General features: G+C 34.2%; 7 protein-coding genes across 7 annotated transcripts; 5 read left to right on the top strand and 2 right to left on the bottom strand.

The window, feature by feature from the left end:
* Positions 1-787: 787 nt before the first annotated feature.
* Positions 788-1,186, bottom strand: RO3G_09414 (uncharacterized protein; the record flags this gene model as incomplete). The annotated part of the gene is made up of 1 exon (XM_067663999.1): positions 788-1,186. The coding sequence occupies one exon, from the start codon at positions 1,184-1,186 to the stop codon at positions 788-790; it is 399 nt and encodes a 132-aa protein (XP_067520100.1).
* Positions 1,187-3,492: 2,306 nt separating this feature from the next.
* Positions 3,493-4,667, top strand: RO3G_09413 (uncharacterized protein; the record flags this gene model as incomplete). The annotated part of the gene is made up of 4 exons (XM_067663998.1): positions 3,493-3,603; positions 3,666-3,729; positions 3,790-4,522; positions 4,586-4,667. The coding sequence occupies 4 exons, from the start codon at positions 3,493-3,495 to the stop codon at positions 4,665-4,667; spliced, it is 990 nt and encodes a 329-aa protein (XP_067520099.1).
* A 2,283-nt stretch (positions 4,668-6,950) lies between these two features.
* On the top strand, positions 6,951-7,491 carry RO3G_09412 (uncharacterized protein; the record flags this gene model as incomplete). The annotated part of the gene is made up of 2 exons (XM_067663997.1): positions 6,951-7,432; positions 7,485-7,491. The coding sequence occupies 2 exons, from the start codon at positions 6,951-6,953 to the stop codon at positions 7,489-7,491; spliced, it is 489 nt and encodes a 162-aa protein (XP_067520098.1).
* Positions 7,492-8,619: 1,128 nt separating this feature from the next.
* RO3G_09411 (cystathionine beta-synthase) lies at positions 8,620-10,203 on the top strand (the record flags this gene model as incomplete). Its single annotated transcript, XM_067663996.1, has 4 exons — positions 8,620-8,669; positions 8,724-8,833; positions 8,882-9,010; positions 9,047-10,203. The coding sequence occupies 4 exons, from the start codon at positions 8,620-8,622 to the stop codon at positions 10,201-10,203; spliced, it is 1,446 nt and encodes a 481-aa protein (XP_067520097.1).
* Positions 10,204-10,329: 126 nt separating this feature from the next.
* Positions 10,330-10,610, bottom strand: RO3G_09410 (uncharacterized protein; the record flags this gene model as incomplete). Its single annotated transcript, XM_067663995.1, has 2 exons — positions 10,330-10,502; positions 10,577-10,610. The coding sequence occupies 2 exons, from the start codon at positions 10,608-10,610 to the stop codon at positions 10,330-10,332; spliced, it is 207 nt and encodes a 68-aa protein (XP_067520096.1).
* Positions 10,611-12,785: 2,175 nt separating this feature from the next.
* Positions 12,786-14,435, top strand: RO3G_09409 (uncharacterized protein; the record flags this gene model as incomplete). Its single annotated transcript, XM_067663994.1, has 5 exons — positions 12,786-12,819; positions 12,880-13,149; positions 13,220-13,242; positions 13,300-13,861; positions 13,921-14,435. 5 exons carry the CDS (start codon positions 12,786-12,788, stop codon positions 14,433-14,435), a joined length of 1,404 nt encoding a protein of 467 aa, XP_067520095.1.
* Positions 14,436-14,919: 484 nt separating this feature from the next.
* RO3G_09408 (uncharacterized protein) lies at positions 14,920-15,978 on the top strand (the record flags this gene model as incomplete). The annotated part of the gene is made up of 6 exons (XM_067663993.1): positions 14,920-15,022; positions 15,081-15,233; positions 15,307-15,501; positions 15,564-15,789; positions 15,844-15,909; positions 15,948-15,978. The coding sequence occupies 6 exons, from the start codon at positions 14,920-14,922 to the stop codon at positions 15,976-15,978; spliced, it is 774 nt and encodes a 257-aa protein (XP_067520094.1).
* Positions 15,979-16,026: the final 48 nt, after the last annotated feature.

Raw genomic sequence — 16,026 nt, 5'->3', positions numbered from 1 at the left:
TAGTGTCTGAATATGTCGAGTTCTTCATATTTTTTCATTAAACCGCAATTACAAATATGTTAAGAATAAACTTGATGAGCATAAAATGTTGGACCGCCATCTTGTAATGTCACTGCATAATGATAACATATTCACTGATCAAATTATCCATTAAAAGTCCTTTGATGAGCCCAATAAAACTGTTTTAATCATACCAATTCTTGCAAGGTTTATATTCTAAAAATGTATGGTACTATGAAAATATCACAGTATGATTTTAAAAGCATGTTCACATGGGTATTTTATTACAACGGTAGATGATTTGACTAGAGAAGTCATAAAAAACTTAATTACAAGCATCAGCACTTCGGCTCGATAAGATTTCATTCGACGATGTTTGAGCTTTCCTTTAACTATAGCCTAAAACTGCTCAATTGGGTTGAGCTCTAGCGAACAAGGAGGTAGTACATTACACTATAACTTCTATTCTCAATTTTTCTTATCATTGGATGAGACTTATGAATATTACAATAATCTATTACAAGATAACTACCCATAAGACTTTCGTCCATGTTCATGATATCAAGAAGCTCACTTATAGATCTTACAAAATGAACAGTGGTTGTACCTTTTGCTAGAGACTTGTTGTTCTCAATGGTAGTACTTTCCTCTACATCAACGTACTCTATAGTATGCTCTTTAACCATAATGTCGCCTGCTCTTTGCCTTTTGACTCCTGCAAGCTTTCTTTTTTTTTTTTTTTTTTTTTTTTTTTTTTTTTTTGGTTGGCAGCCTCATCAATAAAAACTCAGTTCTCAGTGTAACCCAAATCCAAGCCTTTCCACTTCATGAACCACACAGATCTCGTTTGCAAGTTATTGTCAGAGTTTCTTGTCATAGGGTTGTAGGTTGGCTTCTTTATTGAAATGAGTATGTTATTTCTCAAGTGGTAGATTATTTGTGGCTTTAGAATCTTCAAGTCCTCAAACTGCGATTTCAGAGAATCAATAATGTCATCAGCACAAAGTTGTGAGCCTTCTTCTACTATTTGTTGAATGCGCTGCTCATGCTCAGGAGCCAGTGAGTTGAGTCGACCGGGATGTCTTTGTAACTTTTTGCAAGCTACCCTCCCAGTTTCTTGATAGTGTTTCCACCAGCGCATAGCAATACGAGGATTAATTCCAAGATCCTTTGCATGCAAAATCATTTTTCCTCTTTCCGTAGGACCCTCGATCACTCGTCAACAGATATCTCTCTGGTTTGGTCGTTGTAGTCTTTGTAGTCGCTGCTTTCTTGACCACTTCTATAGCCTTTTTTGTTTAATCTTTTGTAGTAGTTTCTTTTTCTGCTGGCTTGAGACTCAAGTAGGGCTTTTGACTCGTTATGGTTTCAAGTACTACGTTTGGGTCACTGATTTCAGTTAACACACCTTCCATCGGATCAAAGGCTCTCTCTCCATCCTTATTGTAGACATTATCGTATCCGTCTTCATAAAAAAAAATATTTTTTGTCATGTTATTAAATTGTTAGAGAGAAAGGAAAGAAATAAAGCTTTTACATCATAGCCGACAACAATCCTTCAGTAACACCAATTTGACTTGGCCAAAAAGACAAAGTAAAATTTTAAAATCGACAATCATTTGCTAGCAAATTGCCAAATATTATTCAGGTAATGCTGTTTGTCTCTCGGAAATCGCTATTTATTTTTTTCAGAACGAACAAAATTTACCAACGCACTGTATAACAAGAGATCTATAGAGCCAATAATTTATTACTAATTTATAAGTCTGCTTTAGTCGTAATACAAAAAATACGTTTTAAAATTGTTGAAAGATAGTTCCTATAAAAGCTATCTTATTAGGAAAAAAGAAAACTACATGTATTATGAATAGAATAGAGCAAAATCTTCAAACGTGGATGATTATTCTAACATGAAAGACATAGCCCAGATTGATAAATATTGCTTTTGAACCTTATAAAACTGAAACTGTGTTTTAAACATAGTCATTTAACTCAGATCTCGTTTTTACTTCCCTTCTATTCCGGATCTGTTTAAAATGCCACAATATCTTGTGGGAAAAGCTAACAGCATCGACATAGGGCATGCAATGTATCTCCACAGAAGTTACTAAAAAACGTGCGCGTAGCTATAAGCTTTTCTTATCTTTTTTATTTACAAAACTATATGTTAAGAGTAATGTTATATTAGCTGACTTGTATCTCTAATAACATTGTAACAAATTTGCCTCACTTTATTTTTTTTAAATACAACAGTAATAGTGCAAATGTGGCAACGTAGTACTATTGTTTTTAGGTTAATTCAACAGCGGCACGCCTCATTATACTCTCAATAGTAAGGTAGTGACTTATAAATAGACAACAAGGAGAGAACGAAAACAAAGTGCCTTCTCCTATGCTGCTTTAATATATAACCAAAAATGGTATTATGGCAAAATGTTCATTATCTTGACAATAATAACAAAACTACAAAGAAATATTCATTGCAAGTCTACTAAAAAATATGAAAAACGGATAGGCTTTAACGGCATATATATTAAAAGACATACTTCTCCCAAAAGTATAATACGTATTTTTTAATTACTCCTTATGGACATATTACACTGAATATGAAAAGAGTTCTCGATGCCACAAGAGAAAATTATTGTAAAAGGCGGCCTTGTACACTTTTAAGTAATACGTTGTTCTGTAACTTACAAATTAAGATTACCAGCCTACCCATAGGCATAATCAGATTAATATAAGCAATTGTAGTGAGATACTCTGCTTTTTTTTTCATGCAGGAAGAATAAATATAAATGCTTTATTGAAAGTAGTGAAGAAAACTGGGATATTTGATGAATCAGAGAGTAGATATGGATCACGTTCGAAAACTGAGAATTGGGCCTTGTAGTACAGCACTATCCAAGTTTCCTAAAAAAAGAATACAATTAGACATGCAAACTGACCTTATTTAGGATTTTGTATAAAGCAACTTCCATTTGGTCTTTTTGTGATCGTCAAGCGTATTTAAAAATAGCTCATATAATCATACTCCGATTCAATGTTTAATTGGGAGTGCTAAAAAAGGCATAAAAGGCGATCCTGCTACTACATACCCACAAACCTTTGTTTCTATGACAATCTCGACTTTCTAACAAAATTCCAAATCGACTTACTGCCTAATAGCTAACTATTATGTTAATTTAACACGATGAATCTAACATAACTACATAGTTTTGTAAACTTAGTAGCCATCAACAACAATCTAAATTAAAAATGCAAACACATGAATAAAAAACTTTCACATATTCATTTTCGATATTTGGTAATTTGTGTCACAGTTACATGTACATGTGCAACTGTAAAATAATTATAAAAACCCTTATTGTAATTTAAAGGATTTTTTTCTTACAACCAACGCTCTTTTTCTCCCTTTGAAAACGCCTACTTCTTTTTCTTATCGTTTCTTTTTATTTCTTTATTAACATCCCTACCACTCATTAAACCATTACCATGCGTACTCCTGTAGCCATTGCTGTTGCTTGCATTGCAACATTTTTCACCGCAGATGTCGCTGCAATTGCATGCGCAAAGACTTACGTTGCAACCTCTGCTGATAAATCTGTATGATATAAAATGTATAATGATATATAATTCTTTGTCTTACTCTTTTTTTTTTTACAAAGTGTGCTCTTATTGCTAAACATGCACATGTTTCCACTGCTACGTTGCATCAATTGAATAAGAATCGTAAGTTTAATATTATACTGTACATTGATCATATATTTACTTGTGTCTTTCTTTGTGTAGTCAATTCTAAATGTAGTAATGTCAAGTCTGGTCAAAAACTTTGTGTCAAAGCCAATACTAATGCTAAAAATGGCTCCAAGAAAACCACGGGCAAGAAGAAGACTACGTTGAAAAAGAAGACCACTACCAAAAAGAAGGCCACTATCAAAAAGAAGACCACTACCAAAAAGAAGACCACCACCAAAAAGAATACAGCTACCAAAAAGACCACTAAAAAGCGAACTAGTACTACTACTTTTGCTCACACTACTACCACTACAGCTGATCCTACTAATACTGCCACTACAACAAAGACAGCTTACGCCGCCACTGCTACTTACACCTACAACTATGGCTTGACAGCTCAGATCTCAGGACCTGATGATTTCTGTATCTTCTTGCCCAAGAGCCCAGGAAACAAGGAAGAAAACAATGGCCAAGTAGATATTGACGCCATCGCTGACTCTGAGAAGAGTGCAGCTGCATTCTGTACTAAACCTAACGCTAATGCCCCTGGAGCTCGTACTTTACCTGTTGATTTCATTACAACTGCTCACTTCTACACAGATGATGAAGCAGGATATACTCAAGTCACTGGCCAATTCAACCGTGCTTCATGGGAGCTTTCTGAGAAGGATGAAGGTGGACAATACGATAACCATGGCAGAGGATCTCCTCCATTGTCCATGTGCCATGGCTACAGATACTATGTAAACATGATTGAACCCAACACCCAGATTTACTGTATGAGATGGTAAGTTTACAAAGAAGACACTTTTTCAACATTAGATGAATTAACGCTTTCTTTTGCTCATAGTTGTGACAGCTACAAAGATTGTAATGCTGGAAGAAGCGCCTACGGCTGTAAGCGTGTTGTACCAAACGGTGTCTATGAATAAATTCAGAAATAAAACCTAATTGTTATACCATTCACAAGCTATATGACCATTTTCCTTTACTTTTATTGTCTTTAGTATCTACAACCCTAATTTATAGGAATATTTTACATGAATCATTAATTTAACATTTGCATCTTTTTCATATGACTGCACACAGTTGAAAGACAATGAATTATATTAAATGGATTTGATTATTTATGAGCATATATCTTGTATGACATCCTTTATCACTTATAATATGGTTCTAAGGCTTGATTATATTATGATTCACGTTTTTTCTTTTTTTTAGTTTGATTTTGTTATCTTTAGCCGCTTCTTAAATATATGCAATAGCACGCACAAAAATAGTCGCAATAGAATGTCTTCAAATTCTTTGTCCTATGTTTTACAATGTTACTACAGTGCCAAGACAAAATTAAAAAGAAAAGAAGATAGATAGGTTAATTAAAGCCATTAATCTATAACGTATCTTGAAGGCTAATAAACCATACTTTCGGATTTGTCAAGTAGCTGCAGCGATTTAAACTTTGCATTGTTTTTTTTTATTTTATTTTATTTTTCTTTTTATTTCATATGAATTTATTTGAAAACAGAGTAGACTCATTTAATAACAAGACAGCCAAATGGCCACACGTGCAAAAGAATTTTCACAAACCAGAAACTGTAACACTATTATGAAGTTTAAGAAGTGAGAGAAAATACGTGATCTAACAAAGATCATTAGTTTGCAAGAGCCGGACTTTACTTTGCACGTAGACCAAAGCTAGAAGACAGTTTACGTTGTTTTTTATGCGACATTGAGTTAAGTCATTGGAAACAAGGGCAATCACCATTCACACGACATGCTCATGAAGCACCACATTGTCCATGGGTTGTTCTTGACTTTCCAGATAATCCATCTCATGATTTAGATGTCGATCATGCAACGTCAAAAGGAACACGAATGAGAAATGCGCGTTTGGCCACGTTCACCAAACACAAGTACTGGCCACCAAAAATCAAATCTCAAAAATGGCCACTTGCTTCCAAGGTAACTAGATTGTTATGCATCTGATTTATAAAAAGTCTATAATAATGCTGTAAAGGTTGTTAGTGCGGGGTTCTATTTTGCTCCCTCTCGGAAACATCCTGCCAAGATAAGATGTCCTTATTGTCATGTTGAAATTACTGATCCTACTGAAACAAAAGATCTTTCGTAAGACAGTTAAAAAAAATTCTATTGTTCAAAAATACTCAAAAGCTTTTATTTTTTTTGCAGCGGGATCCATAAAGATTTAAATGCAAAATGTGTCTTTCTAAAACATACAAAAGACGATAACCATAAAGAAAGCATGGTAGTTTCAGATGAAATGTATAATGGTAGCTCAAATGTAAGTAAGCAAAATGATATTCAAATTGATAAACCCATAAAGAATACTTGATTCATCTTTTTTTTTTTTTTTTTTTTTTTTTTTTTTTTTTTTTTGCTTATAGAAAGATCAAAAAGCAGCGGAAAGTCTTGAGGATAGCATTTGGGACATCAACCAAGCTTATCCTTCAGACTTAAAGTCTAAAAAGAGAAAACACTTGGTGACATATTCCAAAAGATCCTCTCGCAAAAGACGCTCGACTGAAGATAACCATCTACTAAAAAAGACAGTTGATCAAGAAAATACCAGGCAGCCTAGAGCATCAGAGCCAGTTGAAAGACCGTTGAAAGATAAAAGACGAAAAATATTGAATGAGCCTTCAGAAGCTATCGTGAACAATAACTTTTCTGTAGATGAATCATCAAAAGAGATGAATACTTCAAAAATGTCTTACTCTAGGAAACCCACTTCTTCTGAAGAAATGCTCACAAAACCAACTGATCGAGTTTCATTGGGTAAACTGTTCAAAACGTCAGAGCCAAATCTTTCTCTGGGAACTACAGCGTCCTATCTTTCCTCAACAAGCAAAAGCGAAACAAGTTGCACTGAAGCCAGGGAATTAAAAGAAGTAGAAAATAACCATAAAGATGCACAAGTAAGCACAGAAGGACAGATTGTTACGAATCAATAGCTAAGTTTGTTTTACTTGACATAGATTATAATACCAGTGAGGAAAGATAAAGGAAAGGGTCGGGAAATAGATAACAATACAGCACCTGTTCTTCCACCGGTAAAGAAAAATATCAGTTTATCTAAGAAGCGGTCAACAAAAGTAGAGGAAGAACCATATGTACTAATAAATGACCCTTCATCACATCATTCAGTTCCCTCCACTCACTGGAGCCTCTCGGCATCATTATCTGTCTATACTGAAATGCTTTCTGAGGACCCTAAGGCTACAGAAAATCATACAGCACAATTAAACAATGGATCAAATATTGAGGAACATTCAATAAGAGAATCTGGTCAAGAAGAACAAACAAATTTCCCTGTCCACCAACAGCAAACAGATGAAGGAGATAAAGTATTAAAATCAACATCAGCCCAAATACCAAGAGTGCAAGCGAATGCATCTGACATATTTGAAGACTACTCATGTTTACCTATCCAATCCAAAGAGGATGTAGATGAAGCAGCCCACTTTTTTGATGGGGTCATGTCACTCACAAATGCTTATCCTTCCAATGAACAACAATTAACTGAAGATCAAAAGAAAATGACCATTGAACAACTTGTGTTATCTTTGGTAGAGCACAACATTGAAGCGATCCAAAAAGAAGGTCAAGAAATAGTTGATCAAATAAAAGAAGAAGGAAAGCTTAAACGGCAAGAAATTTTATCACGCAATATGTCACTGTAATTAGTTTACGTATGCTATCATCACGGCTTAAAATAAAATTTTTTGTAGCTGGTGATTTTTTTTTCTTTGATTTTTTTTCATATGCCGCCTGTTTTCATTTGCATTTATTGAGCTCATCTCGCAAAGTATCCGAAATCAACATAGGTTGTAAATCAGAGTAGGACCTGGGAATATGATTGTGGTTGTTCTTTTGTTTAAAATCAACCATACTTGGATCAGAGATGCGACATGTCACCATAATGATGACGTTACAGCCAATCTCCTTGGAATTTTTTGTACTGGTCGACCGTTGTCATCGTTCGTTTTGGCCTTAGATACCTAAGTGTCAGGTACACGATGACACACATATTTCTTACTCCTCAAAATCGTCTTATGACAGCTCAATGAAGAGCTCTCGGTTTCCTTAATTCTGAACACTTTATTTATCCAGTGAACAGAAGTAGAATCCTCCAGTGTTTTAATCTCCTCCCAATTGTCTTTGCTGACTTTTATCTTTTCAAAATCTGTAACATTGGAAGAGTAAAATCAAGTTGCTGAAGTTGACATGGCGAAAGGAAATGAGCATTGCTAGTTCTAAAATTAAAAACGCAAAGAAGTATTTCAAATAAATTGCCAATTAAAATATTCAGGGCATATGTGGCCTTTTTGTGGATGTGTGATTTTTTTTTATTTTTTCGCTTTCGTCATTTTGTGGGCCACAATAAGGGAATGACCTACTTTTAAGAGATAAGTAAAATTATACAATTTTTGATTGGACCAGAATGCAGTAAGACTAAATACTATGGTTTATAAGTATATAAAGGACGAGAATATGTATAACGTTGTACTCTCTATGTAGTGAAGATACATAAGATGGAATATAAATAGAAAGAAAAAAGCTTTAATCAATATATAGAAATTGTTCTAGTATTACCAATAAAATATTTTTCATGTTGTTTGAATGGTAGTGGAAAGTTGTGAATATACTAAAAATTTCTTGATTGGTTGGCAAAAAATTTGAATGCACTAAGAAAATCTTGATTGGTTAAATAAAAACTTTGAATTTTAAACGCAAATCATTCTGTGGTTGATTCACTGTTTCAAGTCACATCCACTGAACTAGTCGTGTAACAAAGGGGTGGGAACTTTTGAGAAAAAAATAAAATAAAAATTTTTTTTTCTTTTCTTTTTTCTAATAAACAATATGTCAGTTGAATTGAAGAGAATCTTTGAACAATATAACCACAAGCACAAGTAAGTTCTTTTGTATCTTAGATGTGGAATTGCTTATGAATTAATTGAAATTAGCTCTGCTCCTGCACCAAAGATTTGTAATACTATTTTAGATAACATTGGACGTACACCTCTTGTTCGTGTTGATAAAATTGCTAAAGAAGCTGGTTTAAAGTGTGAACTTTGTAAGTTGAGTAATATTTACTGTTACACGCAATACTAAGTTTTTACAGTGGCCAAATGTGAATACTTTAACGCTGGTGGTTCGGTCAAAGATCGTATTGCTGCTCGTATGGTTGAAGAAGCCGAAAAGGCTGGTGTTCTTGTTCCAGGAGTTAGCACAATTATTGAACCAACTTCAGGTAATACAGGTATTGGCTTAGCCCTTGCTGGTGCAGTCAAAGGTTATCGTGTCATTATTACTTTACCTGAAAAGATGTCTCAAGAAAAGGTTGATGTCTTGAAGGCTTTGGGTGCAGAAATCATTCGTACACCAACTGAAGCTGCTTGGGATGCTCCCGAATCACACATTGGTGTTGCTCGCAAATTAAGAGATGAAATCCCTAATGCTGTTATCTTGGATCAATACACTAACCCTTACAACCCTGTCGCTCACTATGATACCACTGCTGAAGAACTTTTGGAGCAATGTGATGGTAAAATTGATATGTTGGTTGCTGGTGCTGGTACAGGTGGTACTATCTCTGGTCTTGCTCAAAAGCTCAAGGAAAAGTTACCTAATATTAAGATCGTTGGTGTTGATCCAGTTGGCTCAATCTTGGCTCAACCTGAATCATTAAACACTGTTGCTGGATCTTATCAAGTTGAAGGTATTGGCTATGACTTCATTCCTGATGTATTGAAGCGTGAATTGATTGATGTTTGGATGAAGTCAGAGGACAAGCCTTCTTTCTTGATGTCTCGTCGTTTGATTCGTGAAGAAGGTATTCTTTGTGGTGGTTCATCTGGTACTGCTATGTATGCTGCTGTTCAAGCTGCAAAGGAATTGAAAGAAGGCCAACGTTGTGTTGTCATCTTACCTGACTCTGTTCGTAACTATATGACCAAGTTCTTGAACGACGACTGGATGAGAGAGCGTGGATTCACTGATGAGAAGTTTGAAGATCAAAGCTTTGAAAACAAGGCAAAGAAAGACTTTGCTGGTGCCACTGTCCGTGATTTGAAACTTGCTGAGGCTGTCACTATTGATGGGGAAACAACATGTAAAGAAGCCATTGACTTGATGCAAGAAAAAGCCTTTGATCAGTTACCAGTCACAGCTGGACCTCACCGCCGTCTTAGAGGATTGGTTACTATGGGTAACATTCTTTCTCGTATGGCTTCTAACCGTGCTACTCCTTCTACTCCTGTTTCCCTAGTGATGTTCCACTTTACAAGAGGATCCAAGAAATTTGAAGAAATCACAGAATCCACACCTTTGGACAAATTGACTCGTTTCTTCGAAACCAATTCCAGTGCTTTAGTAACAGAAGGCAACGTTGTAAAGCATGTTGTTACCAAAGTTGATTTACTCTCTTATTTGATCAAAAAATAATAGCACATTTTTATCATACACATAGTGTTTGTCATGTACATTTTTTAGATGTAATAAAATCACCGCATTGTACTTAATAATATTTCCTATTTATAACTGAAAAAGAAAATACCTTTTAATTGCTAATTATGGATAGTTGAAAAGATACAGTGATTTTCTTGATGTCTTTGGTGAAAGCAGTATTTTCTTAAAAAATCCAACCATAATGCTATTATGAAACACTTTAATAAATAACAACTTGAGAGAATGAGCTTGCACATACATAACACTGAAATGAACGAGTTCAGTTATCTCTAAATCTAGTTATATTGAAAGAATAGATAAATTTACATGTAAAAAACATTCAATTGTTCTTTTGTTTTGTTTTTTTTACCTTTCAGTAACAAGCCGTAAAAAACGACGGACATTATTTGACCTTGCTATCACCACTTTCATACTAGGGTCAAAAGGGAAGGAATACATTGGGTTTGAGTATACATAGATAATTAAGCTCTATAAAGCAAATCTTTCTCAAATTCAGATTTCTGGAGTATTAAGCTTTACTTGATGCTGATTTAGTGATATCATCAAAAGATGCTAATAAAAGACACAAAAAATCTAGAACAACTGCGAATTCTCAGTGATAGGGACAAAATAATACACATCGACATTACAATTAATAATTCATTTGAAATGTCTACGAATATTAAACTCAATATGATTGTTTGACTGAATATAAGAGTCCGATGCTTTCGAAAAATAAGCTACAAGCATATCTAGAGTATGCAAAAGGTTTTCATAATAAATTTAACTGTTTGTGAATGACAGTAAACATGACTTGCTTAAAAAACAATGCCAAACTTGCTTTGCTCTTTTGATGACAACAATACACCTTTTCTTTCATACTTTAGCATCCTCCAAATACATTGTCAGTATGTTATACATTCTGATTTCTCAAGAGTATAAGCATAATAAAGCATGTATTCGTTGCTTTCCTTTGAAAACGAGAAGATCATCTTTTCTGTTTTCAACCTTTTTAACAATCGGGTTTGAGAGTCTTTTTGTATATGTCTTTAATGGCATTCGAGTTCATTCTGCATAATGCAAAATGATGTTGAATATCAATTCTATTGTCTGTTGTATTTACAAGTAAAATATGCTTGATTTGTTCTTACACAACCTTATAATATCTACATGATACTTTAAAAACAACCGCGTCCTGACATGACTTTATAATTGCCATGTTTTTTTGTAAAGTTTTTTTTAATTACATATGAACCCATCCATTCGCTTTGCTTTACAGGCTATTAGTCAATAAGCAAAAGAAAGAAAAAAGTCTTGCTTATAATGAGGGGAACACGTAAGAATATAAAAATAACACAAAGTCGATATGGTTTCATGCTTTTTCAGTAGCCTTTTGTTGGCCAATTACTTATGAAAATCACATGCCTCATAATCAATCATTTAACCTTCAGAAAGATCATATCATAGTCTAATGGCTACTATAGACCTATTTTTTAGCACATAATCAATCTCACCAAGGATGAATTAAATAAATGGACTGTATTAATCATCTTTAAAATCAATCATTTGCTCTGTGTTTTATTTATTCTGTGCTATGAAATAAAATTAAATTTTGCAACCTGTTCTGATGGTTCGTTCTAAAGGCCTTCATCTGAATAGCAAAAGGAATGTGAGATGCTGTGTCGAATTTATTGTTATGATTAACTAAAAAGCCACCAACTTATTCATATAATATATTGGTAGTATATTTATTGCGCACCAAACCAAAGCGCCTCCTTTGAAGGGTAAAGAAAACTTAATTTAACAAAAGCGTTAACTCAAATGTGACTAAATGTTATAAAAAGTAATGCTTAGATCAATATATTTAGGTCTGATTTGCTGCTTTTTATAAATCGAGTCTTGCTCTAAACTTGACTAACCTAGCTTGGTTTACAAGTAGGGCTTATTTCTTTGGTACAGTATGTATCCTTTTTTTAAGTAATATCAAGTTCTGTATAATACCATCATATGCTAATACAGGGCATAATGATTATAAATAGTCACTATTGCGTATATCCTATTTATATGCGCCTTATCAAAATGAATGCAGGGTATATAAAAGGCGATACAGCAAATCACACAATTGGTAACAAAAATCATTGAGAGCGGATTTACGGACAAGGGAAAATAAACATTTTTTTTTTTTTTTGAAAACATAAAAAATTATGTATTCAATTCTTCATCAATTGTTGGCTCTTGTTTGATTCAAGATGAATGTATAATGTAAATATGCAGCTTAAAGCGATTTATTAATAGAAAAATCGCCTGTTATGATTATAAAAACAGGTAAAGAAGCCTTTTTTTTGTGGCGGGGAGAAAGATCCGAGATCAACGAGCTGTATTTGAATTATTGATATAAAATACCTTGTGTTTGGTTTTTATTTTCCTTTTTCATTATTATTTTTATGTCAGACAAATCAAAGATTAAAAATATCCTTAAATCAAGACTACTAATCAAACCACCAGTCGATTCAGACCCTAGACTGTTAAGTCGAAAAAAAAGAGGAATCATTCTGTTATGTATTGGTTTGTGCGCATGTATGCCTGGCTTTTCTAGTACAATCTACTTTCCAGGTATATATCTTTAACTTCTTTTTATGATCCTAAATCAATTGATGACCTATTCTTTCATAGGATTACCTGATGTTACTGCTGATTTAAATGCACCCGCCATTGCTACAACGTTAACCGCTGCTTTGTTCGTCTTGGCCATGGGCATTTCTCCAGTGTTCTGGGCTTCTTTATCTGATTTCTATGAAGTTAGACGCTTCTTATTTCTTTGCTCAATGATTATTTTTGCTGCCGCTTCCATTGGTTGTGCGTTCATAACTAATATTTGGGCACTTGTTGTCTTACGTTGTGTACAATCTGTTGGTGCCTCCTGTGGTCAATCTGTTGGCGCTGGTAAAATTTGAAATACTTTCAGCATACAGTCTTTTTTTTTTCTTACATTTTTTTTTCTCATTCTTTTTAGGCGTCGTTGCAGTATGTTCAAATGTTTGCTATTTTTTTCTCTAAATATTTATTTATTCTTTTTTCTTTTTCTTATGTTAGGATTGTTATCCAGTTGAAAGACGTGGTGCTGCGTTTGGAAAATACTTTTTTGGCGTATTCTTTGGTCCCTTACTGGGACCCATTATTGGGGGTTTCTTAATTATGAGTTCCCTCACCTGGCGTGCTACATTCTGGTTTTGCTTTGCTTTTGGTCTATTTGTTTTTATACTTCTTTTCTTTGCTTTCCCAGAGACGTATCGTATCGGTTCAAAGTTCGATTTGGAGCTACCTATTAAACAACTAGCAAAAAAATCATATACATCATCTGCTGAAACTATAGGACAATCAGCTAATGGAGGCGATGAATCAGCGAATAAAAAAGAAAATATGGAAAGCATCAACATTTTTGAAGAGAAAAACAAAGAACAAAGTTTTCCAAACAGCTCATCATCTGAAAAAAAGAAAACCATGAATCCAATTGCCCCTTTCTTCTTATTAAAACACCCTTTCATACTGTTTGCAGCTGTTGCTTCGGGCATTGCTTTCGGATGCATGTTTGCGGTAGAAACTATTACTCCAGACTTATACGAAGTTAATTATGGATTTAATTCATGGAAAACAGGTAAATAAAAAGAAAAAGTTAGGCAAATATAAAAAAAAAAAACTTACAATCAATCCTAGGTTTAAGTTATCTTGGTGGAGGCGTTGGTAATCTTTTAGGCGCTGTTGTTTCCAGTCAGACATCTGATCGATTGTTGTTGCGTGCTCGTCAACGTCGTGGAGGTCAAGAAATAGTTGAAGACCGTTTGTCTGTTACTCTTTGGCCTGCGTTCTTTATCTTTTTACCCTTTGGCTTGCTGCTTTTTGGTTGGACAATAGTGTATCGTTATTCTGTTTGGGCTCCAATCATTGGCTTCGGTGCTATAAATTTCGGCATGAATCTTGTGATGACAAGTACATCTGCTTACCTTGTAGATGCTCTTCCTGGGCAGGGAGCTTCGGTCACTGCTGCTGCCAATTTGGTCCGTATGGTGTTTGCTTGTGTACTAACAATAGCTGCAAACCCAATGGTTGCAGCCATCGGTGCTGGATGGACTTGCGTTTTTCTGGCCAGCTTATGTGTAGTGGGTGCCTTGATGCTACTTCTTTTGAAATTGAAGGGAGAAAAAATGAGACGACGAAGCGGTCATCACTAACAAAAAATGTGTTTTGGTATCAAATACTGTTACTATCAAATCAATTAAACTAATGCAATCTTAATCATACTTACATTAATTACTGTTTTATTTATTTCTAAATAAACGTCTAGACTTTCATTCTTCCTTCATATTCAATTTCTTTTTATGTAACATGTATTCACATTATGTAATAAAAATGTTATACTCTATAGTTGAATGTCGATCAATTTATCATAATCTTATAAAAGCATATTTTTGCCTTCATTAACTGAACCATATCATAAAGCTCATTATAATTTCATAAAGAATATAATCAAGTAATACAAGTTATAAATCCATTTAAAATGAAATGAAGGCGTTCTATTTTGAATAGTAGCATAAACATAGAAAGTTTCTTAGTAATCATACTAGCATGTAGAAAAAGGGCCAACACAGTGACGCGCTTTTAATGTAAAGGAAAAGTCAACCTTTTTTTTTTTTTTTTTTCACAAATAATCCTAAAATGCATCATAGTAGAAAGAGTCGACGTGATTCCGACGATGAAAAATACGAAAGTTCTCGCAAACGATCAAAGATTTCTGAATTAAGCAAAAAAAATATAAATTGTAAAATTGAATTAGTTTCTTGGAGAAACGCTTTTTAAATGTGCATAACTTTATGTAGCTATTGAAGAAGACGATTATTTTGAGAAGGCTACAGAATTTAGACTTTGGCTAAAAGAATATAAAGATGTATATTTTGATGAGCTAAGTTCAAAAGATGCAAGACGATATTTTAAAAAGTTTGTCAAAAAATGGAATCGCTACGAACTGGATGGTAAAACAGAAATGAAACTACTAAATCACTTGACTCAATTCGTAGAAAACATATTTAGAAAAGTATTATAAAGGACTCAATTCCGCACAACTTGATTCTTCAGACAGCACAAGATACAAGTGGTCTTTTGCAAAGAACTTGGATAAGATGGAAATGAATAGTATTCGCGATTCAGTGGATAGTATGACCAGTCAAAGTCGCGGTGATGATAAAATTAAGATGATTGGAAAAAGAAGAAATGTTGGCCCAAGTTTACCTGATACAATCGGTAAGAAAAAGTAGAAGCATAAAGATACATTAAAAGAAAACACGGCTAAGCATGTGTAATAGACAGGGAGGAAGAGTATGAAAAGCACCGAGCAGAACGTAAATACGAAGCAAGAAGAAAGAAGGATAGAAGAGAAGCAATGTTGGATGAAGTTGCACCAAGAGAGATTGGACGTGAAGCCCAATTATTAAAGAAAAGAGCTTTAAATGCTTACCATAAACGTGAAAGAAGCCCTGATGTGGAGTTGAGTGAAGCTGATTTAATGGGAGGTGACGATTTCCAAGCAAGGTATGGTTGTGCATTGAAAAAAAAAAGTGCTTTTTTATGCTTATATGATTTTAGATTGGCAGCAGAAAGACGGCGTAATGAAATAAGAGATGCTCGCAGGGCAGAGAGAAATGAGCAAAGGTTAGCACCAATATTGAATAAGATGGATGAATATAAAGCAAAAGAAAATGCCACAATGGAAATGTTTAAACGAATGGCCGAGGAACAAAGAAGAAAAGGAAATTATTAATTAAACTG

This window comes from Rhizopus delemar, genomic scaffold (genome assembly GCF_000149305.1).
Source record: "Rhizopus delemar RA 99-880 supercont3.7 genomic scaffold, whole genome shotgun sequence".
NCBI lineage: Eukaryota > Fungi > Mucoromycota > Mucoromycetes > Mucorales > Rhizopodaceae > Rhizopus > Rhizopus delemar.
This window is presented reverse-complemented; position numbering and strand designations above follow the sequence as displayed.